The sequence below is a fragment of the Pelophylax lessonae genome (assembly GCF_965119305.1).
Source record: "Pelophylax lessonae genome assembly, chromosome: 3".
Classification (NCBI taxonomy): Eukaryota; Metazoa; Chordata; class Amphibia; order Anura; family Ranidae; genus Pelophylax; species Pelophylax lessonae.
The window spans coordinates 160,333,631-160,361,039 of NC_138770.1; the positions used below are offsets into that span (position 1 = coordinate 160,333,631).

Genomic DNA, 27,409 nt, shown 5'->3' on the forward strand with positions numbered 1-27,409 from the left:
TATTCACTTTTGTGAGATACTGTATGACACTTTTTAGTACTGGCTAGATACATGGACACTGAAGATTTCAATATAGCTTAACATGAATCGAAGGGAGTTTAATATAGGGTCTCGCAGACAGCAGAGTTAGCAAATTGGTTTCAGAGCAGCAGGAGGAGAGCCAGTCTGTACCAGTCTCCGGCTTTCACCCACCCAGCACCTTGACATTGGGTTAAACCTGTTTATATAAGCACATTAGGTGCAATATTTAAACATTTATAGTCTTCAGAGGAACCAATTTGTCTCCCAGCCCAATAGAAGTCTTTGCTGCTAAATTTAAATGCACAGATATTGGGTGAAGGAGCTGGGGGAGCAACGTAAATAATGTCATGGTTCCCAGCACAAGATCTGCCTAAGTATAGAGCTTTGAGAGGGGAGTGGGGGCTACATATGCTTAGGGAGGTGGGAGTAAAAAGATGAGGAAACTTAGTTTGACGTTTACTTCCTCTTTTGTGCCCAATGTTAGACGGTTTGACCATCCCCAGTTCTGCAGTGCAGAGAATTACAGTCAGCTAAAATAGGGAAAGATTCAGGTAGTTATGCTAGATGTATTTCAAAATACATTATATGTTGTTATCAGGGCTTTTATTTTTTACAGAATAGGTGCAGGAACTCCCCCTGCTGAGTCACTCCTTTTATGAATCTTCTTGCCCCCTACCCACTTCAGATCCCAGTCTCTTAGTACCACCCCTTTTAGATAATACAGAACCAAGTACCATTTTGTGGTGCTAAGCAATTTGGTATTATTGGTATTATAATTATTATTATTCCACCAATAATAGCCCCCCCCCCCCCCCCAAGCAACAATGTACTCCCTGCAACAAAACCCTACCCTAGGATCAGTAGCCAGTATCAATAGACCCTCCAGCAGTCAGCATAAAAAGACCTCTTCCTCAAAAGTAGATTCCCCCAGCAACATAGTACCCCCCCCCCAGCAACAGTAGACCCCCATTAAAAAATAGATCCCCAGCAGCCAACTTCAATAGACCTTCCAGCACACCCCAGCACCCCTTGCCATTACATACATTCAGTTCTGGAGATGCTGGAACTGCCTTCCCCCTGAAAAAAAGCCCTGGTTGTTATGATAAATACATCCCTGGATGAAATGTCTGTATAATATGTTACATATTCTGAACACTTTTTAAACGACTTCCTCTGCTGGGTCGCTCTTTAATTCTTTTTCTTATTTTAGCTGTCAATAACAGTTGGCTTTCAATTTGCAGGGAATTAACCTCAGATTTATACAGAATGTTCTCAGGATTATTGCTGTATCAGGTTCTTTCTCTTATTTCTCATTCAAGCGTAATCCCTCTGAGATTAATATTAAATAAATGACTCAGAACTGTTTATTTGATTATGTTGTCTGTGTTTATTGGGTAATAAATTTGTGCTCTGTTAGGAAACCCCCTGTCTGTTGACAGAAGACACCAGGTCTTGTCTTCTGGGACATTGAGGATTCTTCGTGTGGCGTTGCATGACCAGGGCCAGTATGAGTGTCAAGCTGTAAACATTGTTGGGTCCAAGAGCTCCTCAGCACATCTGACTGTACAAGCCAGAGGTAAGCGTCCTCACAGGTCGCCATGTTCTGCTCCAGCTTCTCTGTACTCTGTTGAATAGGAATGAGGTCTCAGACTGTGTTCTGGTGGCATACAGCCAGCTCTCTGTAACCCTAACTAGTCATCTCAATACAGTTGAGTAAAACTCAAATGTATGCCTCAAAATAATAACAAAAAGCCATGTGATTTTCTATGTTCATGCTAATTTCACTGCGATAAATAATATATTTTAATATTTAGAGAGACTTAAAGTGGTTGTAAACCCTTACACAAACCCAATGAAGTGACTGGCCTCAGGTGATACATAGGGATGAAACAAATCCTCCTACATACGTTGTGCCTGTTTTATCTGCCTTCTCTTCTCTACATCCTTCCAAAGTGCAGAATTTATAAAGCTTGTCTGAGAGTTCTAAAAAAAAAAAAAAAAAAAAAGGGGGCGGAGAGCTGAAATTACACTAAGTTAGGAGAGCTCTGAGAGCTGATTGGAGGGAAGGAACACCCCCCCCCCCCCTGCACCAAGGAGCAAGCCTGAGGCTGTCAATCAGCTGGAGGTCCCTCACCTGTCACTTTTTTTTCTCATGGTGTCAGGAAAGATTGTCAGAAGGGATTAATGCTGATAACAGAGGAATAAAGCAGCAGACAGAAATGACACTTGCTCTTAATTGACATACGTACACACTATAGAGGGGTATGCTTTGTTCTTGTTTCATGTCTGAGGTTTACAACGACTTTAAAATAGACTTTTTTATTTTACCTCGTCAGAATCTATGTTTGCAGATGTATCTAATTCTGGTCTTATGTTAATTTTTTAATTTATTTTTCTGAGCCTGTTGTGCTCTGCACTGACTAGCAGTTACAGGTCAGGGGGTTTTCAGTGCAGGGCACAGAAAAGTGAAGAATCGTGAAACAAAGTGAAGAAAATTTAACAGCGCTGCATAGCACTTATGCTGCAAGTTAAAAATGAGAAGTTTCGGAGTCAAGTCCTGTGCTGCGTCTCGATCTTAAAGACCAACTGGGAAAGATCTGGGAGTCTTGGTTGATGATAGACTAGGCAATAGCATGCAATGTCAAGCGGCAGCTGCCAAAGCCGGCAGAATATTAGCATGCATAAAGAAAGGTATGTATTCCAGAGATAAGTCTATAATCCTTCCACTTTATAAAACTCTGGTCCGACCGCATCTGGAGTATTCTGTCCAGTTCTGGTCGCTAGTCCTCAGGAGGGATGTGTTGGAGCTGGAGAGAGTCCAGAGAAGGGCAACTAAACTAATTAGGGGATTGGAGGACCTTAATTATGAGGAGCATCTGCAATCGCTTGATTTATTCTCCCTGGAGAAGAGACACCTGAGGGGGGACATGATAGCAATTTTTAAATATCTCAATGGGGATCTCAGCTTAGAAAATAAGCTGTTCAGTCGAAGGGATTGCATGAGGACTCGAGGGCATACAATGCGATTAGAGGAGAAGCGTTTTAACCTCAGGCAACGTGGGGGGTTCTTTGCTGTTAGGGCTAAAAGATTGTGGAATTCTCTACCACAAGAGGTGGTTTCTGCGGGTAGTATGGTGGCTTTCAAAAGACTCTTAGACGTACATCTCAAGGATCAGAACATTCAGGGCTATGTTAGATGATTACAGTCACACACACCTACACAGGTTGAACTGGATGGACTAGTGTCTTTATTCAACCTCACCTACTATGTAACTATGTAACTCCAGGCTCGCTAACTCCTCTAATATCTATACATAACTTTTTTCTAGCGATGTCTAGTGAAGTCACAGTTCCTTTTGGCTCTCTTCCTTCTCCAGTGGTAGGCAGATCCTAAATACTGCAGAGTGCAGCATCATGTATTGACATGGGACCGCTCTCTGCAACAATATCTTGTTCAGGACAAGGGTGGAGCAATGACACCCAGGGCTCACAGGAAGTGGATTGTATGACCCTGGGCATCATTCAGCATCATTAGATCAGTGATTGGGTTGATCTGCAGGGGGCAGCACCAGAGATCTGGTACTGGAGCTGCCTTTTCTTTATTTTTAGACTGCTCTGAAAGATCCAATTTTTTTATTTATACCCAAGCTGGACTTAGACTTTACCACAGGAATGAAACTCCAAGAAAATAAATTTTTTTAAATTGATCCTTTCCACCCTGCAAACTAGATAAAGTGAGATATATCTGTCCTATCACCATTTAACTGTTTCAGGTCACATTGAAACTCCTGAAGACCCTTAAGCCCCGTACACACACGCAGATCGTCGTCATACAAATGTTCGTCTTTTCTCCCCGGGATGTCGGTGTCTGTTGAAAAGTGCAAAGACAGCACAAGGACAGCACAAGAATTTTGTCCGCAGACTTCAGCTGACTGCAGAAGTGATGTCATGTAATGCTTAACTTTCCCTGTGTTTTTTATTTTCTGAGCATGCCCAGTCTTGCAAATCTGCGGTCTGTCGGCTGATTTCTGTACTGACAGGCGAACAATCGTCCGTTCTGGTGTCTGCAGACAAAAATTTTCATGTTTGCAAGAAAGACTCTTGTCCGCAGATTGTGTGCAGACATCTGTCGGAGGCACCATACTAACACGCATACAATCGGCAGATCTTTCGTCCGCCGACGTTTGTATGACGACGATCTGCTTGTGTGTACGGGCCTTTAGCCCACATCAGTGCATACCTCCCCTTCCATGGTGTTCACATACTTGTTGTGGAAGGCACATCTCTCTATAGATAGGGCCAGTGCAGGGATTTTTGTCTACACAGGCAAAGGTGAGTTTTGCTGGCCAACCACCCTCCTCCTGCCCTGATACTTCTTTCTTGTTGCACCCATAATGTGATGGGGTGCAGCGTGAAGGACGTCACACAGCATTGAAAATTTGTAATTATGGGCCAAGGGTTTGCATTGGCCAGACAAACCGTGTGAATGAGCCCTTAACTTTTTTTAAATATTTTTAAAATATATTTTTGTACAATTTTTTCTTTTTTTTGACAATGCTGTTGGGGGGCTTTAGTGAAATATTAGGGCTCTAAACAGACTCCTGATTTCTCATATTTGAGACCGAGAAAGGGACTTCGGACACAGACTCATAAGTCCCTTTTTCTGCAGCCTCAGCTGCACTGGGCAGTGTATGAATGAGAAGCAATCTGGGCTTTCCTGTTCAGGAAAGGAAGGGTAAATATGTGTTTACCGGCCCCTTCCCCGCTCTCCATCATGAAATCAGCAGCAGCGGCCAGTGGGAGAGGAGGGAAACCAAAATTAGGAGCTTGGGCAGCCGAGGGTTAAAGGATGGTGCGCAGAGAGGGTGATCGGCGAGATGGAAGGGCAATTACAGCGGTGAGATGGTAGGGCAATTACAGGAACCTATCCTCTATGTCAGCCCTCAAAAATTCCACTCGCCTGCTCACATTTTGCGAGTGGATTGATGAGCAGGGCGAGTAAGAACAGGGCTGTACTGTAGGGGGAATATGCAGCTCCTCTGTTCAGCCTGCCTCCCCTGTCACAAGGCTGTGTGTGTGTGCTTCATAGCCCAGTGAGCAGCCCCAGGAATGGGAGAGGCTGCATCTGCTCTGCCTTCTCCTGCCCCCCTCTCTCTCTCTCCCTGTGCCCGCCCACACACTCAGTACAGCCCGTGCGTACGGTCTGTGAAGGAGATGTGTGGGCGGGAAAGTTTCATTAACAGCCAGCAGCTACATGGTGAACTGAGTGAGTAAGATGAGCACTGTGATCGGACTTACTCCTCCCTACCCTGTCACCCCCCCTCTGTCCCGGTCACCCCCCCTCTGTCCCTGTCATCCCCCCATCTGTCCCTGTCACCCCCCCTCTGTCCCTGTCATCACCCCCTCTGTCCCTGTCATCACCCCCTCTGTCCCTGTCATCTTCCCCCCTCTGTCCCTGTCACCTCCCCCCTCTGTCCCTGTCACCCCCCTTCACCTCCCCCTCTGTCCCTGTTATCCCCCCCCTCTGTCCCTGTCATCTCCCTCCCTCTGTCCCTGTCATCTCCCCTCCTCTGTCCCTGTCATCTCCCCTCCTCTGTCCTTGTCATCTCCCCTCCTCTGTCCCTGTCATCTCCCCCCCCTCTGTCCCTGTCATCTCCCGCCCTCTGTCCCTGTCATCTCCCCCCCTCTGTCCCTGTCATCTCCCCCCCTCTGTCCCTGTCATCTCCCCCCCCTCTGTCCCTGTCACCCCCCCCCTCTGTCCCTGTCATCTCCCCCCTCTGTCCTTGTCATCTCCCCCCTCTGTCCCTGTCATCTCCCCCCTCTGTCCCTGTCATCACCCCCCTCTGTCCCTGTCATCACCCCCCTTTGTCCCTGTCATCACCCCCCTTTGTCCCTGTCATCACCCCCCTCTGTCCCTGTCATCTTCCCCCCTCTGTCCCTGTCATCTTCCCCCCTCTGTCCCTGTCATCTTCCCCCCTCTGTCCCTGTCATCTTCCCCCCTCTGTCCCTGTCATCATCCCCCTCTCTGTCCCTGTCACCTCCCCCCTCTGTCCCTGTCACCACCCCCCCTGTCCCTGTCACCACCCCCCTGTCCCTGTCACCCCCTTTGCCTCTCTCCATGTCAGCCCCCTCTCTCTCCCTGTCACCCCCTTTGCCTCTCTCCATGTCAGCCCCTCTCTCTCCCTGTCACCCGCTCTCTCTGTCAACCCCACCCCCCCTTGTATCTCTCTGTCAAACCACCTCTCTCTCTGTTGAACCCTCTCTCTCGGTTGTTGACAAGACCCTGTCTGAATTCCCAAAATGTGGCTGGTTAGTCGTATTTTAGCCCCTCCACCCCTTTCCTTCCCAACACCCTAAGGCGGCTGTCTGAGCAGCTTTTTGCTAGCACCAGCCTATAGACTTAAATGGAGCCATTTAGAATACAAAAATTTGAGAAATGATCTCGATATAGTGGTGCCACATGCCAATAATAGATAATTAAAGACTGGAAGGGGGAAGAAAAAGAAAATATTTTCATCCCCTTATAGAAAATAGGACTTTAAAGGCATCCACTGAGTGATCCCAGAACAGATATACAATTTTAAGAAGTATGTATAAAAACAGATTTATTGTACAAAAGTTTCATAAAAATTCATCATGCAAACATACATAGATAACCATGTAACTGTATACTCCTGAATCCAAAGAACTCCTATACATAACATATTTAATTACGTTCGGATCATATGATTGGTCAAACTTATCAGTTTAAGATATGCAGGGTTCAATGATGGAAACATATCCAAAGAATCGCTGTGGAGTTATGATAGCAGGAGCATTAAGACATCTTGTGTTCTCCCCATATGTCAAATCAAATTGTTGTCAAGATCACATGATTGTTTCAACAGACTATTACATATGTGTCTCCTTTGTATGTTGTGAAGCATTACACAGGGTGCCGATGCTGGTATATTGCCACCAGCCTCTCCAAAAGGCATGCCCAGAAGCTGTCCAGCAGGGAGTGAGGAGTGACAACGGTGCAGGCACATTGACTCCTGGGATCGATGACGCTCATCTCCCAGGAGTCAATGCAAGGAGGAAGTGACGGTGGGGCCACAGCCCATAGGAAGGAAGAGGAAAGATCATTTTTTAGGGTGGAACTCCCATTGATTGGATGAGGCGTGGGTTTTGTCTCTTAGGGACCCAACAATAAAATTACTTCCCTGGATCCCCAGCTTTACCCATTTCCCCTCTTTAGTAAGTAGGGCAGAGCTGGGGATACGTTTGAGCCTTGTACAAAATCCCAGACTGATATACGAATCTCCATAAAAGAGCAGTTTAAGTGTTGGCTGAACTGACCCTATATTAGTTTTCATTATCGCTTATACTGTAACTTGTGTTTTTTAAATACAAGGTATTTTGTAAATGGCAGTGATATATTGTGAGCCTACATTTCCTATTCCTGATTTTGGCAGGGTCTCTCTCAGAAGCTGGCTGGCCAGCCAAGGTTTTTGTTTTGTGGAATAAGTGCGGATTTTCTAAGAGACATAAATAATTTTTATTACTATTTACAACATGCTGAACACTATTAAAAAGTAAAACTCTGCAATTTCTGAACAGACCCTAAGGGACTTTTTGAAAGAATGTCCATTTAATAAGCTTTAGTTTAATTGCATTTCAGCATTGGGTGAGGGGATATAATGAGATATTTGAGTTTTGCAGTATACTTTTGTCCCAGGATCAGGTTTCCCTGCCTACATTTTTCTATGGATGAGCATAATGTGGATTTTTAAGGAGATTTATCAACTTCAATGCATAGCAATGTGTGGTGCTTTAATTGTTATTTTGGCTAAGACTTCTCTAGAAGTTGCAGGGCAACAGGATCACATGCAGAGAATCCAGTGAGTTTTTAGCATTAGCCGACCGAATAATGCAGTAACTGGGAGTAGTTTAAAGTATGCTATGTGGCTAAGGTTTGTGAACAACATCACACCCTCCAAATAACTGAGTTTAGGTCACAGTGAGGGGTACTGTGACAGATTACAAAAGACATTTATTTTAAACAATTGTGCACTCCAAGATTTGTGACAACAGTTTGGGCAAAGCCTTTTTCTGTTCCAGCATGACAATGTCCTTGTGCACAAAGCCAGGTCCATAAGGAGTTGGGTGTAGGGAAATGTAAGTAGCCTGGTTTCAATCCTATTGAGCACATTTTGCATAAACTAGATTGCAAGCATGGTCTTCTTCTCCTGCCTCAGTACCTAACTTCACAAATTATGTTTTGGCCAAATGGGCATACTTGAGAATCTTGTGGAAAGTCTTCACAGAAGAGCAGAGGCTATTAGAGCCACAAACGGAAAGTCCACTCCATATTAATCCCCATTAGTTTAGAAAGGGATGTCCAACAAGCTTCTGTATGTGTGATGGTCAGGTGTCCAGAAGCTTTTGGATATATATGGGTTGATTTACTAAAACTGTAGAGTGCAAAATCTGGTACAGCTGTGCATGGTAGCCAATCAGCTTCTAACTTCATCTTGTTGAATTAAGCTTTGACAAAAAAAAAAAAAAACAGAACCCGATTGGTTTCTATGCAGAGCTGCACTAGAGCTTGCATTCTCCAGTTTTGGTAAATTAACCACTATGTGTACTTACATTAAGCCAATACAGAAGTTAGTTACCAGTATTAGAGCACATCAGTCTTTTATGGATAACTAAATGCTATTTTGTTTTTATTATCTTATGATTTTTTTTTTTTTTCAGTTACACCGGTTTTTGCTACTGTGCCCAGTGACATGACAGCAGAAGTTGGCACTGAGGTTCAGATTCCTTGTAGTTCCCAAGGGGACCCTCTGCCAGTGATAACATGGAACAAGGTAACTTCTGGCAAATGCGCTATTTTTACCCAACTATGTTGCTGTCAGTTTTTAACACCAAATAATTTATTGAACAGTGAAAACTTTTATATTCTATTTTTTTTTTGTAGAACAGTTATATTAAATAACATAGAAGTGCTATGTAAAATGATTTGAAGATGATATGAAGTAGATGACAGTCAATATAGAAAAACGTATAATAAGAGTTTTTAAATACCAATAGCCATATAGCAGGATCCCTTTTGAATTTCTGGAAAATGAAGTGTACGCTCTTTGCCTCCACAACACTTGCTTTATATTGGGGGTTTAATCTAGGATACTTATCTTGTCCTGAACATTAACCCATCCACCTTCTCTCTCATCTTGTGAGTTATCAGCAAAATGGCAGTGGGACTTGTGCCACAGGGCCACATATAGAAGCAAAGAGAGCCACAAGTATGTGGTGCAGACATGCAAAGTTGCCATTTCTCCATCAGCCGCACTCTTCACTCCATATTGCTCAGGACACTGCTGTTGACATTTCAGCAGTGCATATTCAGCCAGACAGTGTTCAGGCAGACTGATGTGCCTGACACTGCCTGCATAGATGGTGGAACAACAGAGATGGAAGTCATCATAGCTGCTCATCCAAAATTGGGAGTCATCTAATACTCAAAATATATCTGACCGGTTGGTTTGCCAACTGTAGGCAGTTGCAGGGGTAGCATTGAGAGAGTACCAGGAAAAGTTGAAAGAGGTACAGTCGTGCTCAAAAGTTTTCATACCCTGGCGGAAATCATTAAATTTCGGCATTTATATTGAAAATATGACTGATCATGCCATAAAAAAAGTATTTTATTTAAGGATAGTGATCAATTGAAGCCATTTATTATCACATAGTTGTTTTTAAATCATAACAGAAATCATCCAAATGACCCTGAGAAAAAGTTTACATACCCTGGAATGTTTGGCCTTGGTACAGACACACAAGGTGACATACACACACAGGTTAAAATGGCAATTAAATTTCTCTTTCGTTCGTTGACTTACACAGCTCCATATCTTCTTTGACCCTTGGGTTATGCTGCTCTCCATAGGAGTAGGACTAGGCGGAAACAAAACTTGACTACGCCCCTAGGACAGTCCTTGGGGGTATACTTCCCACTTCCTGCTATAGGACTTCAGTTTTTTTCTGCCTAATCAGGAGTAAGGACCTGATTCCCTGCTGGGATCTCTGGTCCTAGCATTTTTTTTCCTTTTTTACAGGGAATTTTTTCTTTGTTTATTATTTTCTGTTACTGTGAGAACTACAATCAAGTTGGTTGCTGTGAGAACTACAATCAACTGCCGGACTGGGCGATACACTGGATATCCTAGATCCTTACGGTCTTCCCAGTCTGGCCAGCGAGCGTGATCCAACTTTTAGCTCCTCGCTAAGTTGGCCGTAACATAGTCCCACTGTACGGGGGCTGGTCGGCAAATGAAACACCTCGCGAGGACGCCTATCCCTGGTCACGACATCGGTCACGAGCAGAGTCGCAGCATACCTCTAGGCCATTCCAAGATGGTGCGGTGGACTGCCTGGAGTGGTGCCCGCTCAGTTCCCAGGTGTGGTGAGTAGTGTCCCCCCTCTCATATGGGTAAATATTGGGAAGGACGTGGGCCCTTCCCTCGGGTTGGTAGGCCCCTTATTTTTCCTTCCTCTTCCCTCATGGTTCACCCCCCCCCTCCACTAGCGGAGTTCCCATGCACAGGTCGCCCTCACCTCCCCCCCCCCAGTCCCCCCATAGGGTGCACGGGCTGTTGTGATGTATGGGGTGTCAAATGGTGATGGGCTGGAGTAGGGTGGGAGCATGCTGCCAGCGGCTCACATTCAGGCGATCCTGCAGCGAATGGCTGTGTGGTGGTCCCTGTGGAGACCCCCCTGGTGGACTACAGGTACCTGAAGGGCCGGTCTAAGATTCTGGGTGCTGTGCCGCACCGCCATTCTGTTTTGAATGCCTGTTATGCAGCCTTGGCGGCCATGTATGTGTAGTCCGGCGGCCATGTTTTTAGAGTTTCCCATTGAAGTCAATGCGGCAGCCATTTTCTTGTAGCCTGTTGAGCAGTGATGTGGCGGTGAGCCTTTAGTGGCAGTGACAGTGCTTCCTCTTCCTTTCTGATTGCAGCATGGCAAGCAGCTTGGCGCTTTGTGTTCTGCTCTGAGTAGGTGGTGGTGATTCCCTGCGGGTATACAACTCTCTCTTCTGCCATAGCAGCACTGCTGGTGCTCTGGGACTTGCAGTACCACAGCGGTAGTGGTGTGACGGGTTTTTTTTTGGGACAATTTTTTGCATATTAAGGGTGGCCTCCGGATTAACCATGGAGTCCCTGGAGCCATCTAACCCACTCTCAGAAGCTGTGGGACCCTCTGGGTCTCAATCTACCCTGGTGGCCATGACGACGGTCCTACAGTCACTTGTATCAAAGGTTGATATGGCCTTTCAAAAGTGACATAAGAAGAAGCACCTTCACCTTTATCTTCTGCCTCCTCAGGATCTGAGGGGGATGTGGCCACCTGGGACACGAGTCAACCGCCTGGGTCTGTGTCCATGCACCCTGAGTGCTCTGAAAGTGAGGATGGTTCCTCTTCCACTATGGCCTCGCATGAAAAGACGATTGTGGAGGCACTGATTGTATTAATACAGGAAAATTTAAAATTGGAGGACACAGCTGATGCTGCGTCAGTTGCGCTGGTGCAATTTGGCACTTGTAGACCATGCAAGCTGACTAAGGCTGTTCCCTATTCCTGCCTATTTCGTCGAGATTGTCGCTAGTCAGTGGGGATCCCCGAAACGCATGGTTGGAATACCTAAGCGTTTCACTAGGAGATATCCCTTTGAGGAGTCTCTTTTGAAAAAGCTGCCAGTTCCACCGGTGGTGGACTCTCAGGTTTCCAGATTAAATAAGGCCACGCTTCTTCCAGTGGAGGATTTCCCATCTTTTAAGGACCCTGTGTACAAGAGAGCAGAGGCTCTGGTCCAATACCCTTTCACCGTGATGGGTTCAATTTTGAGGCCGGTGTTTGCTATCACCTTGGTCTCCCAGATCTTAACGGAATGTGCAAAACTCTTATGCCAGAATCTGAAAGGGGTCAACATCTTCTTGAGCTGACGGAGCTGGCAGATCAGTTGATACAGGGGCTACAGTACATCTGTGATGCATCCTTGGATGCAGCCCCTTTGACTGGCAGAGTGTCTGTGACTGCGATGATCCTCTGCCGCATGATTTGGTGGAAGTACTGGTCAGCTGACCAGGCTTCCAAAAAGGTGTTGACTGATCTACCGTTTGCAGGAGACCATTTGTTCCTTTCATCCTGCGGGCTTGCAGGACAGGGGATAAAAGTCCACCCATCACATCACGTGGGCTGGTAAGCAAAAAGCCGGTTCCACTAGTTCGGCAGACAAGCCCTCCTCTGCCTAAAGGGCGCCCTCACCAGTATCTGGGGTGGGGGGACGCCTTTGCATCTTTCCAAACCCATGGATCTCTCTCATTTAAGACAAATGGATCCACAAGCTGATTCGGTCCGGTTACAAAATCGAGTTTCGGTCCTTGCCTCCGGAAAGATTCTTTCCTTGCAATTTGCGCCTGCCCCCGGATCGGCTGCAGGACCTTTACGGGGCGGTGCAGGATTGGCTATCACAGGGAGTATTTGTCCCAGTTCCAGAGTTGGAACGTTTTTAGGGATTTTATTCAAATCTATTTACTGTTCCCAGGAAGGAAGGCAAGGTCTGTTCGATCTTGGATCTCAAGGCCCTGAATTAGCATTGTGCGGGTTCAGAAATTTTGGATGGAGTCCATTCACACAGCAGTGGCATCCCTTCATCAAGGGGATTTTCTGGCCTCTCTTGATATCAAGGACGCTTACCTTCATATCCCAATATATGAAGGGCATCAGTGTTTTCTTAGTTTTGCCGTGGGAGAGGAACATTATCAATTTGTGACTTTACCCTTTGGTCTCGCTTTAGCTCCTAGGGTGTTCACAAAAGTGTTGGCCCTGGTGTTAGCCTTGTTCTGGCAGAGGGGGATTGCGGTACTGGGGTACTTGGACAATCTCCTTCTGTGAGCAGAGTCTCCGTCTGTCCTAAAAGACGATCTGGACCATCCTGCTTTACAGCCACTGGCTTTGACAGCTTGGCTGTTGAACAGCAGGTGCGGAAGTATAGAGGTTTGTCGGTGATTCCAACACTGTTAAAAGCTAAAAAATCTACTTATAGGAAGAACTACCATCATACGTGGAAGACGTACATCACTTGGTGTGAGTCTCTTGGGGTTCATCCTCGCTCTTTTTCGGTGGCTCAGATCTTGACCTTCCTTCAATGGGGGGTTTAGCAGAAACTGGCCTTATCAAGTACTATCAAGGGCCAGGTGTCTGCCTTGACAGTCTTCTTTCAACGGAACTTGGCCACACACTCCCTGATGCGTACTTTTCTTTAGGGAGTTCGGCACTTGGCTCCTCCAGTGTGGTCTCCGTTACTGCCTTGAGACCCTTGGCCACACACTCCCCTGTGCATACTTCTCTTCAGGGAGTTTGGCACTTGGCTCCTCCAGTGCGGTCCCTGTTACTGCCTTTGAGACCTCAATTTGCTGCTCTCAGTCCTCCAGAAGCGTCCTTTTAAGAATCTTCGGGAGAGTCCACTGCTTACGCTGTCCCAGAAGGTCTCTTTTTTGGTGGCTATAACCTCTGCGCGCAGGGTGTTGGAATTGGCAGCGTTATTCTGTCATTCATCTTACTTGGTGGCTCACAGAAATAAGGTTGTTGTTCACCCCTGTCCGTCGTTCCTTTCAAAGGTTTTCTCTGATTTTCATTTGAATGAAGATATTGTGTTGCCTTCCCTGTGTCCCAGGCCAAAACATCTGAAGGAAATTGCTTTGCATGCCTTGGATGTGGTCCAGGCGATTAGGGTGTACCTGGCAGCTACAGAGTCTTTTAGGAAATCACACTCCCTATTTGTGCTCATGGATGGGCCTCAAAAAGGGTTGTCCGCTTCCTCTGTGCCCATTTCCAGGTGGGTCAGACAGATGCTGATTCAGGCCTATTCCATCAAGGATCAGGTTCCTCCTTTCCCTGTCAAGGCGCACTCTAATCGAGCGCTCAGTGCCTCCTAGGCCTATCGTCATCAGGCGTCAGTGACGCAGGTTTGCAAGGCGGCCACCTGGTCGTCGGTGCACACTTTCACAAAGTTCTATAAAGTGGATGTGTTGGCATCTGCGGATGCTTCCTTTGGCTGCAAGGTTCTGCAAGCTGCTGTTGAGAGGACCTGATCCACTTTGAGGATGTATTGTTTTTTTTTTCAGGTGAGTTCCAGTTGTTTTGGTTGAGCTCCTGTTTACCTAGTTGGCTATAGTTAGCCTTGGGAATTTTATTTTTTGCTGTTCCCAACCCTCATGTTTAACACTGCTTTGGGACGTCCCAATGGTTAAGAAGATCAGGTGCTGTGTCCCTCAATTAACGAAAGAGAAAAGGGATTTTTGAGTTACTATAAAATCCATTTCTCTGATGTTCATTGACGGACACAGCACCCACCCCTTTGTGGAGTTGTAATTCTTCTGACACTGCTTGTAACAAAACTGAATACCTATAGCAGAAATAGGGAGTATACCCCCTGGGACTTCCCATAGGCATAGCCAGACTTTTTTTCTGCCTACTGTCCTACTCCTGTAGGGGCAGTATAAGCCAGTGATTAAGAAGATTGTGAGCTGTGTCCGTCAATGAATATCAGAGAAATGGATTTTACGGTAAGTCAAAAATCCCAATTTTCTCATATCTGTGGCTTTTTAAATTGCAATTAGTGTCTCTGTATAAATAGTCAATGCGTTTATCTCTCACGTGGATGTACTGAGCAGGCTAGATACTGAGCCATGGGGAGCAGAAAAGAGCTGTCAAAAGCCATGCGTAACAAGGTATGGAACTTTATAAAGATGGAAAAGGATATAAAAAGATATCCAAAGCCATGAATATGCCAGTCAGTACTTTATTCACTTTTTAGGGAAAAAAATTGAAAATTCAACGACTTCTTGATATCAAGCCAAGGTCAGGTAGACCAAGAAAGATTGCAGCCACAGCTGACAGAAAAATCGTTTGGGATACAAAGAAAAAATCCTCAGGCTACCTCAGGAGAAACGCAGGCTGCTCTGGAAAAGACGGTGGAGTTATTTCTTTCTGACAACTCGACCATACAACTTATTTTTGTTCAGGCATCGTTGTATTGTTCTCCTTGAAACAACCACACCATCTTTTTCAGTCTGGTCATATTTTCAAAATAAATGCCAAAATGTCATGATTTCTGCCAGGGTATAAAAAAGTTTGACCTCAACTGAAGGTGGGTTGACTGAAAGCATACCTTGCATGAAAATGCAAAGTCCACTTATAACTAAAACCCAAACCCCTGAATAAAAAAAAAATACTGAGTAAATGCTAAAAAGCATACAAAAGTAAAAAAAAAAAAAAAATACCTCAGATACTGACTTCTATCTAGTTTCTGTAGGCAAAAGCAACATTGCTGTGTATCACCTCTGCCTACTGTGAAAGCTGAGTGTTCCAGACTGTACAGGAGGACACTATTTGGGATTTGAAGTAGTCGGCTTTCCCATTAGGCAATGGTGAGGCACAATGAACTCCCCAGCACCTACTCAGCCACAGAGACAGAGTAAGTCCTTTTTACTCTTTATACTAATATACTAATCTAATACTTTAGGGGTTTTTGCCTTTTTAAACTGTGTTTTTTTGGAGGGTTTTTTATTCAGATTTTCCTTTTTTCAGAATACAGTAAAAAACTAGACTTTCAAGATTTATAATGGAGTTCCTGCTGCTACAAGGGAGACCAACTAAAACCTCCACTTCGCTTACTGTCCAAGACCTTGCCTGGCCCTGCTGCAACACACTTACATTATATAGATACGTCCATGATGCTTGAGTGCATGATCTATAGGTTTGTTGAAATGAGCCAGAGGTACTCGCGTACAAACACAAGCACATCCAGTAAAACAATGCAAACGTGTTTCGGCCTCTGTCAGCATGCTATGAGTAAAGCCACAGTGGCCGAAACGCATTAGCATTGTTTTACTGGATATACTTGTGTAGCTAATAAAGATTTTCAACGTTTGAGTCCACCGAGTTGCAAGCTTATAGCTTATATCTAGCAACGTTAAAAGTATTGAGGGACTACACATCCCAGCCATGAGCACTGGTTTTCAACTTTGGATAGCATCACCAGCAGTAAAGCTTGGGTATTGTATTTAGTGATTTTATGTGAGTGTGCCTGGCTCATTTCAGTAGTAAACCTGTCAATTATGCAAGCAATGTAGACCCATTTATGTGGTGTGATTGGGATGTAATGATTTATTTTGCCATCATAGTGTACATATGATTGAATTGATGACTGAAGTGGGATTGCATATAGTAATTGCATAAATAATTGTTGCAGGATGGAATACAGATTACTGAGAGTGGAAAGTTTCACGTCAGTCGTCAAGGATTGACTATTCGAGATGCTGGCCCAGCAGACCAAGGTCGATATGAATGTGTGGCCAGAAATAACATTGGCTATTCTTCAGTGAGCATGGTGCTGAGTGTAACAGGTGTGAATATAAAATTATTTATTCAGTAAATGTTATAATCTCTCCCCAAGATAACCTAACAGCAGATTGGCATGACCATCTTGCTTGATTCAATACAAAGCTCATGCATAAAGAGAATGAAGCCAATGGGACGAATGCCAGAGCCTAACACTGAAAAAGGAATAGTCTGCCCATCCCTGAAACTAATTCCACCAAGTTCAGTTAAATGTTTAAAAAAGAAAAAACTGGAAGCATTCCTAAATGCACAGACCTAGCTATAATAATACCAACTATAAGGAATAACACCAGAGATTGTTGATCCTAGGAATATCGAATTACCATAGGCTTTGGGAAGGAATTTTTTTTGCTTGTTGGAGCAAATTGAGCCATGCTTTAAGGGCTTGTTTACACTAGTTGTAGGCCTCTGAAGAGCAATCCACTGTGGGTTACTTTTCAGTGGACTTTTGACAGGTGGTTAAAAGGCTTTATGTCAGCCTTTACTGACTGTTTTAACTCCTAAAAGCCCATAGCACCACATGGGACTGTACCATTTACTTGAGAAGGTCACGATCGGCGGGCTGTACTGACTGCCGAATGCAGTTGGGGGAAGGATTTTGTATATTCCCCCATATGACTGCCTTTGCAGCTTGGTGGTGGGGGGCGGTGGTAAAAACTCAGCTCAATCGCCTGTTTTTACTTTCAACCACCAACTGCAAGTATAAACTAGGCCTAAGAGGGTTTTTTTGCCTTCCTCTTGATAAACTGTGAGTATAAGGTTCTTTATATAGAGGTTTTCAGTGTATTTATTCTTTTTTTTTTTTTTTTGTCTGAACTAGATGAATTTGTGTTTTCTTAACCTAACAACGTAACCATCTTCCACAGAAAAGATAAACCAGTTTGGGGTTTAGGCTACATTAGTGGTGTAAAGGAGGCAGTAAATATTTAACAACATTAGGTAGAACTATAAGCAAAACTTTTTTTTCATTTTGGATAGAGCGATTAAGGGTTATAAGCCCTGTAAGGTTTATTTTTGCCCTCTTTGTCCCATTGCGGAGATTTTCCTTCACTTCCTGTCCCAGAGCCAAACAGGAAGTGAGAGAAAATCCCTGCTTAGGGGAATTCATTGGGGACCCCCAGTTTACCAGAACTAGTGTCCCTATTGGAAGATTTCTCCTCCATAACTTTTCTGGGGACAACCCAACATTTGGGATTTTCTTTTACTTTCATTTTCAATGATAATGGTAAACAGGACAAATAGAAAGTGATAATCTCCCTAACAGGGACACAGACAGCAATAAGAACTGACAGGTTTTCTAATGCTTCTCCACTCTGTCCCAAAACGAAAAAAAAAAAAAAAAGTTTTGCCTTTAGTTGTACTTTAATGCGTACGTGTGCATTCTAAAAAAAAAAAAGGACCCCTCATAATAGCAAAAGTGGTTAATCAGACCTAGGAACTCAAGCAAAGGCATTTCTACAATAGAGTCCCAAATAGATATTGTCAGCTGGTTTAATTGCAAAATCCTAAGTATTAGTTTTGGGTAGAAGGACACTATAATGTCCCATATGGAATTATTAATTTCTAATGCTAGATTTGTGTTCTGAGAGAGCATGAAATACATAGAGTGGAGATGACCCTGTCCAGATGGTTCACATGTGCTTTAAATATCTGTTTTAGCTTAATTTTTTATATGCAGTTAATGCCAGCAGGATCATCATCTCTTATAATTGTAAATGTTCTCAGAGTTTCACTTTGATCTTAAAAAAAAATATTAACTGGGGGAAAACCTTTAAAAGATATTTCACTAGCATTCTTTCTTTGTTTTTCTTTATTGTAATCATGATGTAATATTATTCTCTGCTGGTGCCACCTTCATTCTGGAGGGTTTGACTGCTTTGGGCTGTGGGTAAATGAGGAGCTCTGTTCTGCAGTAGTCAAATCATATGCAAAGCCAAGAGTTTGTTTGGCTTTACATACACTTTAAGATTGTGTAGATTTGCTGTAGTGCTATTTAAACTTTAAGGCCCTATTCACATTTGCACATGGGGCCATTTCTGATTAGATGTGGGAGACCCAGTGGAAGTTCCCTGTAATTAGTTGCAGATCGGAATCCCCATTGAAAACAATAGGAGGCTTTTCAAAGCCACTTGCATATAATCATTTATGTGAGTGATTACCTGCAATTGATTGGCCCTGGACCCAGACAGTCTGTGGAATGAAAGAAGACTTTTTGGTGTGGCCTTCATTTTTTTACTAATCGTTCTGTTATATCCTCCCTTTTGTAGTGCCGGAAGTCAGCCGTACCGGAGACCCCTTTGTTACTGCATCGATTAATGAAGCCATTGCAACCGTTGATAGGGCCATTAACTCAACAAGGTCACATTTGTTTGATGGGTAATGGAAATTTGATTTAAAGACTGCTAAAACATTTCATATCTGCTGAGTCAAAGTGATTGTGTTTATTTTTACATACTGTATACTGTCGAGTTGTTTATGCACATTTATAAGGCAACTGGCCATTGTGTATATTTTTGGACATTGCCAGGTTTGAAGCAGATTTGCCCTCCTCAGCCACTTGTACTTTCAGCTACCTATATTGTGGTTTTCAGCTGTGTTTCTTGTGAGTGTATCTAATCCATGATCACTTGCTGCATTATTTATCTCTCATAAGCATAAATACCATAAGTTTCCCAATTCACCATTTCATTAATTAACGTAGTATGTTTTTTTTGATAAGTTTTTTGTTTAGATATGTTGAAGATGATTAATCTGACACTCTGAGGATTGATATTGGAATCAATCTTCAGGTACCTTAAGCTTTGCTGTCTTGCATTTCAGTGTCGTTTTTAGGCATTATAGATTTTTTTTATTGCTGCCCAAAACCCCAGCAAAACCTCCTCCTGGATCCAGCATATTGTTGTCACCAGTCTGAACCCTTTACATATTTGTATTGTGTGTATATAGCCATATATGAAGAAGTAACTTAGGTGGTGACATCAGCAAACCAGATAAGGCCTTGCACATACGGTTTTCAGCTTGTATAAGAACAGTGTGTACAGCAAGCCTTTATTAAGCATTTGCAAAGCTGTCAGGCACATTCAGGCAGCTTTTGATGGCTAGATTAAATACAAACCTTAAAGGTATGGGATATGAAAAAAACAAACCTTTATACTTATCTCCATGTTGCAGCATCAGTGTCCAGATGCAGCTGTCCAATGCCGGCTCTGAGACCAAGAACTGAGCAATCACATGACATGAGTGGAAAGTAGTGACCACCAGTCACTGTTCCCAGCACTGCTGCTGCAGCGCTCACTGGAGGGCTAAGGTGGACATGGCTGGGCCTGGTTCTCAGCTGCATGCTTAAAGATGGAGCCAGCTAACATTCAGGCAGCACGGTGGATCCTGATAATATTGTCCGTCCTTCCAGAGCCTGGCTTGGCTCTGCCCTGTCAACTAATAGCAGGCAATGGTCCACTATCAGCTAACTCTGGGTCACAAAAGTAAGTGCACTTCTGTGACCCACTGGAAAGGTATGGCCAGAAAAGCTTTGGCTATATTTCTCTTTGATGGGTGTAATGACTGTCACTCCAAACAAGCTACTAGTAGGCTCCTGTAGGCAGTGCAATCCTAATAGCAGCATGGGCCCCTGGGCAAAGTAATGCATTGGGGGCCCTACAAGCCTGCTTCATATACATTAGGTTCCCCCATCATAGTGTCCCCTTGCATCAGGTGTTCCCATCACAGTGCCCATATGCATCAGGTGTCCCTATCACAGTGTCCCCATATATCAGGTGCCCCCTAACATCAGCTGTCCTCATCACAGTGCCCCCTTACATCAGGTGTCCCTTATTACAGCGCCCCCTTACATCAGATGTCCCCTTACATCAGATGTCCCCTATTACAGTGCCCCCTTACATCAGTTGTTCCATATAAGAGTGCCTCCTTACATCAGGTGTCCCCTATCACAGTGCCAATATACATCAGGTGTCTCCTATCACAGTGCCCATATACATCAGGTGTCCCCTATCACAGTGCCCATATACATCAGGTGTCTCCATCACAGTGCCCCCATACATTAGGTGTCCCAATCACAATGCCACCTTACATCAGGTGTCCCCTATTACAGTGCCCTTTTACATCAGATGTCCCCTATCTCAGTGCCCATATACATCAGGTGTCCCTTATCACTGTGCCCCCTTACATCAGGTGTCCCCTATCACAGTGCCTCCTTACATCAGATGTCCCCTATCACAGTGCCCATATACATCAATGTCACCTATCACAGTGCCCATATGCATCAGGTATCCCCCATCACCGTGTCCCCTTACCTCAGGTTTTCCCATCACAGTGTCCCCTTACATCAGGTGTCCCCATCCATCAGGTGTCCTCTTATATTAGAGCTGTGCCCCACCCCCTTTCCCCCTTCTACTGACAAACAGGAGGGAGGAGAAAGCAGCCACTGCTACTTCTAACAGGTGTGACATTACAGTTACTCCTGTTAAAGAGTGGCACAAGCGGCCGCCAAATTAACTAATGCTCCCCTTCCCATGTCTTGGCCCTCTATGGGGTCCCTGGGCAGTGCTCAGGTCTGCCCATTCATTAAGACTGCCGTGCCCGTAGGCTTTAGTACGCTTTGCCTCATGAAGCCTGCCAGCTGCTTATTCAAAGTGACAGTCCATACTCCTGTTACCCGGAAGATATGAGATTTAATTTACCTCAGACAATATTTGGGTTAAAAATTAGAGTTCGTTGACTATAATTGAAAGCTTCAAAACAGCAATTATTTTATTGGTATATAGTTTGAAAGCCTAAATTAATTTACAACAATTTATCTATAGTACATACAACAAAATGGAAAATATTCCTAGTTTAATTGAACAAATATAGAGTATGATACTCATATACGAACACAGACACAAAGAGGACAAGCAAGGTATACCTTAAGATCCATAATTACCCTTCTCATGAGTGTTTCATCCTAGTCTGCTTTGCAAGAGGAAGTCCCTCTCCCCTCACCTACACTAATATAGAACCATATTGTATAGACTTGTATAGGGCTATTCTGATTGGTTCAGCTATCCTGCCCTGTTCCTCCCTCTGAGCGTTTCTCGTTCAGGATTGGACAACTTCCTCCTCTCCTAGTTTAGCATAATTCAGCCCCTTGCTAACCCCTTCTCTCTGTTGGAGGGAGAACCTGTTAATTTACTTTGAAAATGAAAATTAAGATGCAAGGTTCATCTCCAGGGCCCATTGTCCAACCCTTCAACCGATAGTCAATCTTCATTGCATATCTTAATGAGAGTTCTTTGATATGGAGGATTTAAATAAGGGCGGACGTGACGTGATCTATTCACCTTCATTGGCCCCAGGAAGTCTGGCTCCCAGAAATGTAATCCCAGAAAGCTCGTCCTTCAAACAGACTTGTTGAATGGGATTCATTTTATGTGTTTAAATGTGAATAGCAGGCTGGCCTTTCAAATGGACTTGTTAAACTGGATTCATACTACTGACTGTTTGTCTGTGTTACACAACTTACAAATCTACCAATCATATAGCAAATATGAGTTTTGAAATTACCAATGTGTACATTTATATTTACATTAATATTTACAATTACAAAATGGAGATTTATACATAAACTCCTCATCAGACAACAGTCTAATGGAGATTACACATAAACTCCCACTAAAATCTGTAATAAACCTTCCCAAGCTGGGGCTGTAGGGTGCTTTAAAGGCTTTAAGAAAGCTAATTGAAGCTGTCTGAAAACTTTGCAAATACTTTGTAAAAGCTTGTTTTACACATTGCTCTAATGTATGTACAAGACCAAAATAGACAGCTTGGGTAATCACAGATGCAGTGGAATATGAAAATATGGTAGAGTAGTAGAGATCTGGCAGGGAATGAAAACCTGCTCTCACCCAGCCCAAACTTCATATAATAAGTGGAGTTTTTTTTTTTTGTATTTTGGATCAGCTCTAAAATACTTTATAGTAATCCAGCCCTCGTTCACTTTGCACATCTCAAAAGACAATTATTAAGATAAGAAACATTTAATAAATGTTGGATGTCTGATATGTACAGATTATTGGCAGCTACTTTTGAAAGAGAAATAAAGGAATATATTAATAAGATATGCAGCAACAAAAGGTTTGTTGAAATTAGGGTGTAGTTTTTGATAAGAAATTATTTTATTGACTTTGTGTATAGTTTGCAGGTGGGGCAGAGTGTATCCGGTGAAAGTTAGCATTTCTGAATGACCTGACCAGGTATTACAGAATGTCCTTATTTAAACTCAAGGCTAACAAGAAACACAGTAGTTTAATTCCAGTTTAGCATTAGGGTGGAAGAATAATGAGACACATATGAGAAATGGTATAGTATTTCTGAGGCTGTGCAGCACATGCTTTTCGTTTCTAATGCTGCTCCTATACAACACTAGTTTAGAAAGCTTACTAGAATTTATGAATGCTGTTCAACATTCTTAAACATGTTCTTTTTTTGTTGTTGCTTCTTTTATACAAGTCGCCCACGTTCTCCAAATGATCTTCTGGCCCTATTCCGATATCCCCGCGATCCCTACACAGTGGAACAAGCCAGAGCAGGGGAGATATTTGAACGGACTCTTCAGCTTATACAAGAACATGTACAGAATGGTTTGATGGTTGATTTAAACGGGACAAGTAAGTATTTATGTATTTCTGTGAAATTAAAAATGTTATTAAACTACTACCACTTAAATCAAAAGTTAGTAAGGAATTTCTAATTCACGCCACCTCTTGCTTTGTTTTAAAGGGTTAGCAAATTCAAGACTTGATAACAAACTTTCTTTCCACTTCTTTGTTTAAAGTGAAATTAATTTGAAAAAGTCACAGATTAGACAGAATCTGAAAGATAAGATTGCCAAAAAGGCACTAATATCCTATACTATACTCAAATAGGGAAAAAGAACAAGATGAACTTTTGAGGTGCCAACAAGAACCCACAAATAAAATCAATACATTTAACTGTTCCAAATGTATATAAAAACATTGTTCATTAAAGGCATAAATGACACATCATAACAACAGCAAGACCTATAGTACTACGCCAAGCAGTAATCCATAACTAAATCCCTGGGAAATAGGAATAAAGATATGAAAATACACAAAGGTAATTGTTATAGGCCTGTCTGCAATGGGGGGGGGGGGGCGGTTGTTTCAGACGGAAGAGGTTTCCACTGTGCTCTTCCTCGCACTGTACAAGACCAAACTTAGCCGCTGAAGCTGAGCCCTGTCAGTGCTGCTCCCTGGCTCCTATTACAAGATCTGCACACACAGATCTTCAGTCCCCGGGAGCTTCAGGCAGCTGTCTGGGGGCGGGACGCTAATGTCATCCTATTCAGCAGGAGCCCGGGAGGAGCAATATCTCCCATGCTGCTAAGATGAGGTCAGTAAACAGGGAAGATTGTGCAGAAACTGACCTTTGGGGGTGCAATGATTGTACTGGGAGGCAGACTGCTGCTCCCCCCATGTCATGTGCGGTGCCCACCATGTATATGTAATGTTGTGTGATGTGCCCACCATGTAATGTACAGTGCCCACCTTATAATTGTGCTGTAATGTACAGTGCCCACCATGTAATGTGCTGTAATGTACAGTGCCCACTGTGAAATGTGCTGTCCCCACCATGTAATGCAGAGTGTAATGGCACAGATAGAAAGGGCTGCAAGGGCTGGGACAGTGTTAATAATGGGGGGATTTTACCTACCCAGACATTGACTGGAGTAATGGCACTGCTGGAACAGTTAAAGGGCAAACATTTATACACCTATTACAAGACAATTTTCTGGTGCAGTTTATTGAGGCCCCCACTAGAAATGATGCTCTGTTGGACCTGGTAATCTCAAACTATGCAGAGCTTATCAATAATGTTCATATAAAAGAACATCTGGGTAGCAATGACCATAACATGATTTAATTTAATGTTAGCTGTAAGCAAAAAACGCATACAGGAAATACAAAAACACCTAACTTTAAGAGAGCAAATTTTCCAACGATGAGGGCTGCTCTCCAGGATTTAGACTGGGAGGGAATATTGGCATTGATAAGCACAGAAAAGAAATGGGAAATTTTCAAAAATACTTTATGCAAACTCCCTGCAAAGTATATTACCATGGGTAATACGTTTAAAAGGCTAAAAATAAAACCTGTGTGGCTCACGGCCAAAGTTAAAAAAGCTATAAATAAAAAGGAAAGAGCTTTTAAAAAATATAAAAATTAAGGAACACTATCATTGTTTAATTGTTACAAAGAATATAACAGAATATGTAAAAAGGAAATCAAGTACGCAAAAATTCGAAATGAATGACAGATTGCAAAAGATATTAGGACAAACCCCAAAAAATTATTCAAATATATTAATAGTAAAAAGGTTAGGTCTGAGCATGTAGGCCCTTTACAAAATAATGAGTGGGTGACTGGGGACAAAGAGAAGGCACATTTATTAAATACTTTCTTCAGCTCTGTATATACAAAGGAGCATGGGGGAGCTCATGCCCATAATGAGGATGGTATTGACACAGCCCCAAATGATCCACAATGGCTCAAAATTGATATGGTCCAGAAATATTTAGACAGAATAAGGGTGGATAAAGCGCCTGGACCAGATGGCATCCACCCACGCATCCTAAAAGAATTGAGCACTGTAATTTTAAAGCCTTTGTTTCTAATTTTTAGGGACTCGTTAAGGACTGGAATAGTACCACTGGATTGGCGTAGGGCAAATGTGGTGCCTATATTTAAAAAACGATCAAAGTCTTTGCCAAGTAACTATAGACCTGTTAGTTTAACTTCTGTAGTCGGGAAGATACTGGAGAGTTTAATAAAAGACCACATAGATAAGTTCTTGCTGGAAAAAAATATTTTAAACAACAGACAGCATGGATTCATGAAAGACAGAAGTTGTCAAGCAAACCTGATTTCTTTTTTATGAGGAGGGAAGTAAAACCTTGGACAGAGGGGTGGCTGTGGACGTAGTATACTTGAATTTTGCAAAAGCGTTTGACACAGTTCCCCACACACGGCTAATGTGTAAGGTAAAGTCTACAGGCTTGGAAAGATCAGTATGTAAATGGATAGAAAATTGCCAGAAAGATAGAATTCAGAGAGTAGTGGTTAATGATTCATACTCTGAATGGTCTAAGGTTATCAGTGGTGTACCCCAAGGTTCAGTGTTGGGACCCTTACTTTTTAATATCTTTATAAATGATATAGGGTCTGGGATTAAAAGAACCATCTCCGTTTTTGCAGATGACACCAAGCTTTGCAGTGGAATAACTTCTTTACAGTATGTCTCCAATTTACAAGCTGACCTCAATGCACTGTTTCATTGGGCAACTATGTGGCAAATGAGGTTTAATGTTGATAAATGTAAAGTTATGTTCTTGGGGGCTAAGAATATGCATGCATCATACATAGGTGGAGTAGAACTGGGGGAATCCATAGCGGAGAAGGATCTGGGTGTTCTGGTAGATCAAAAACTTAATAGCAGCATGCAATGCCAAGCTGCGGTTTCCAAAGCAAGCAAAGTTCTTTCTTGTATTAATAGAGGCATGGACTCCAGAGAGAGAGAGATCATTTTGCCCCTGTACAAATCATTAGTAAGACCTCATCTGGAATATGCAGTTCAGTTTTGGGCACCAGTTCTTAACCACTTGCCGACCGCTCACTAAGCTGGTACTGCGGCAAAGTGACTCGTTATCGTCCAGCGACATAGACCTACGTCGTTGGATCCCACCCCCTCTCGGCGGCACGCGCGCGGCGCCGGAGGCTCTCTCCCACGGTATTCAGACACAGCGGGAGTCGGGCCAGGGGCGGAGAGGCGGTGATCACCGCCGCTCTTCCCCGATCGTCGGGGATCGAGTGAGGAAATCCGCCCACTTGTGTAAACAAAGCAGGCGGATCTCCTATGTGACAGACAGTGACAGATTACAGGATTCAGCATAGCTGAACCTGCGATCTGTGTCTGTGTCACACAATCCCCTCCCTCCACACACATCAGTAATCATGAGGCATACATTTAACCCCTTGATCACCAATAAAGTTAACCCCTTCCCTCCCAGTGTCATTATTACAGTAACAGTGTATATTTATAGCACTGATTACTGTAGTAATGTCACTGGTACCCCCAAAAGTGTCAAAAATGTCAGTTAGGGGTCTGATCTGTCCACCGCAATGTCGCAGTCCCGCAAAAAATATCGCAGATCGCCGCCATTACTAGTAAAAAAAAAAATAAACAATAAAAATGACAAATCTTTCCAGTAGTTACTAAACGCGATAACTTTTGTGCAAACCAATCAATGTAACATTAATGTAACGGGGGCTGCACTGTAAAGGGGCACGGTAATGTATCCGGGGCTGTACTGTAAAGGGGCACGGTAATGTAACAGGGATTTCACAGTAAAGGGGCACTGTGGTGTAACAAAGACTGCGCAGTAAAGGGGCACTGTGGTGTAACGGGTACTGCACAGTAAAGAGGGTACTGTGATGTAAAAGAGACTTCACAGTAAAGGGGATACTGTGATAAAAATTATTACAGTGTCCCTTTAAACTGCAGTCCCTCTTTATATCACAGCCCCCCATTGCAGTGCCCTATTGTTTTGCCTGTGTATATCTAGCAAGGTTACTTTGCGGTACAAACAAGGAAACTTAGACCTTTGCGGTGTATAAATGTACTTTTACTAAACAAAAGCATGCTGTACATACAAAGCAGTTAGACCCCCTTCCTGCCCAGACCAATTTTCAGCTTTCAGCACTCTCACACTTTGAATGACAATTGCTCAGTCTTGCTACACTGTAACCAAACAACATTTTTATCATTTTTTTCACACAAATAGAGCTTTCTTTTGGTGGTATTTGATCACAACTGGGAGTTGTTTTTTTTTTCATGATATAAGCAAAAAAAGAGCAAAAATTTTGAA

The 27,409-nt window shown here is 43.3% G+C and overlaps 1 protein-coding gene across 2 annotated transcripts in view; it reads left to right on the forward strand.

Moving 5' to 3' along the window:
• PXDN (peroxidasin) overlaps positions 1-27,409 on the forward strand; it is a 292,748-nt gene that overhangs the window by 235,720 nt on the left and 29,619 nt on the right. For both annotated transcript variants that reach the window (XM_082249023.1, XM_082249024.1), the window contains 5 exons: positions 1,439-1,597; positions 8,761-8,873; positions 16,319-16,472; positions 18,735-18,843; positions 22,975-23,132. In XM_082249023.1, the coding sequence (XP_082105149.1) occupies positions 1,439-1,597; positions 8,761-8,873; positions 16,319-16,472; positions 18,735-18,843; positions 22,975-23,132 (693 nt within the window). The remainder of the gene's footprint in view (positions 1-1,438; positions 1,598-8,760; positions 8,874-16,318; positions 16,473-18,734; positions 18,844-22,974; positions 23,133-27,409) is intronic.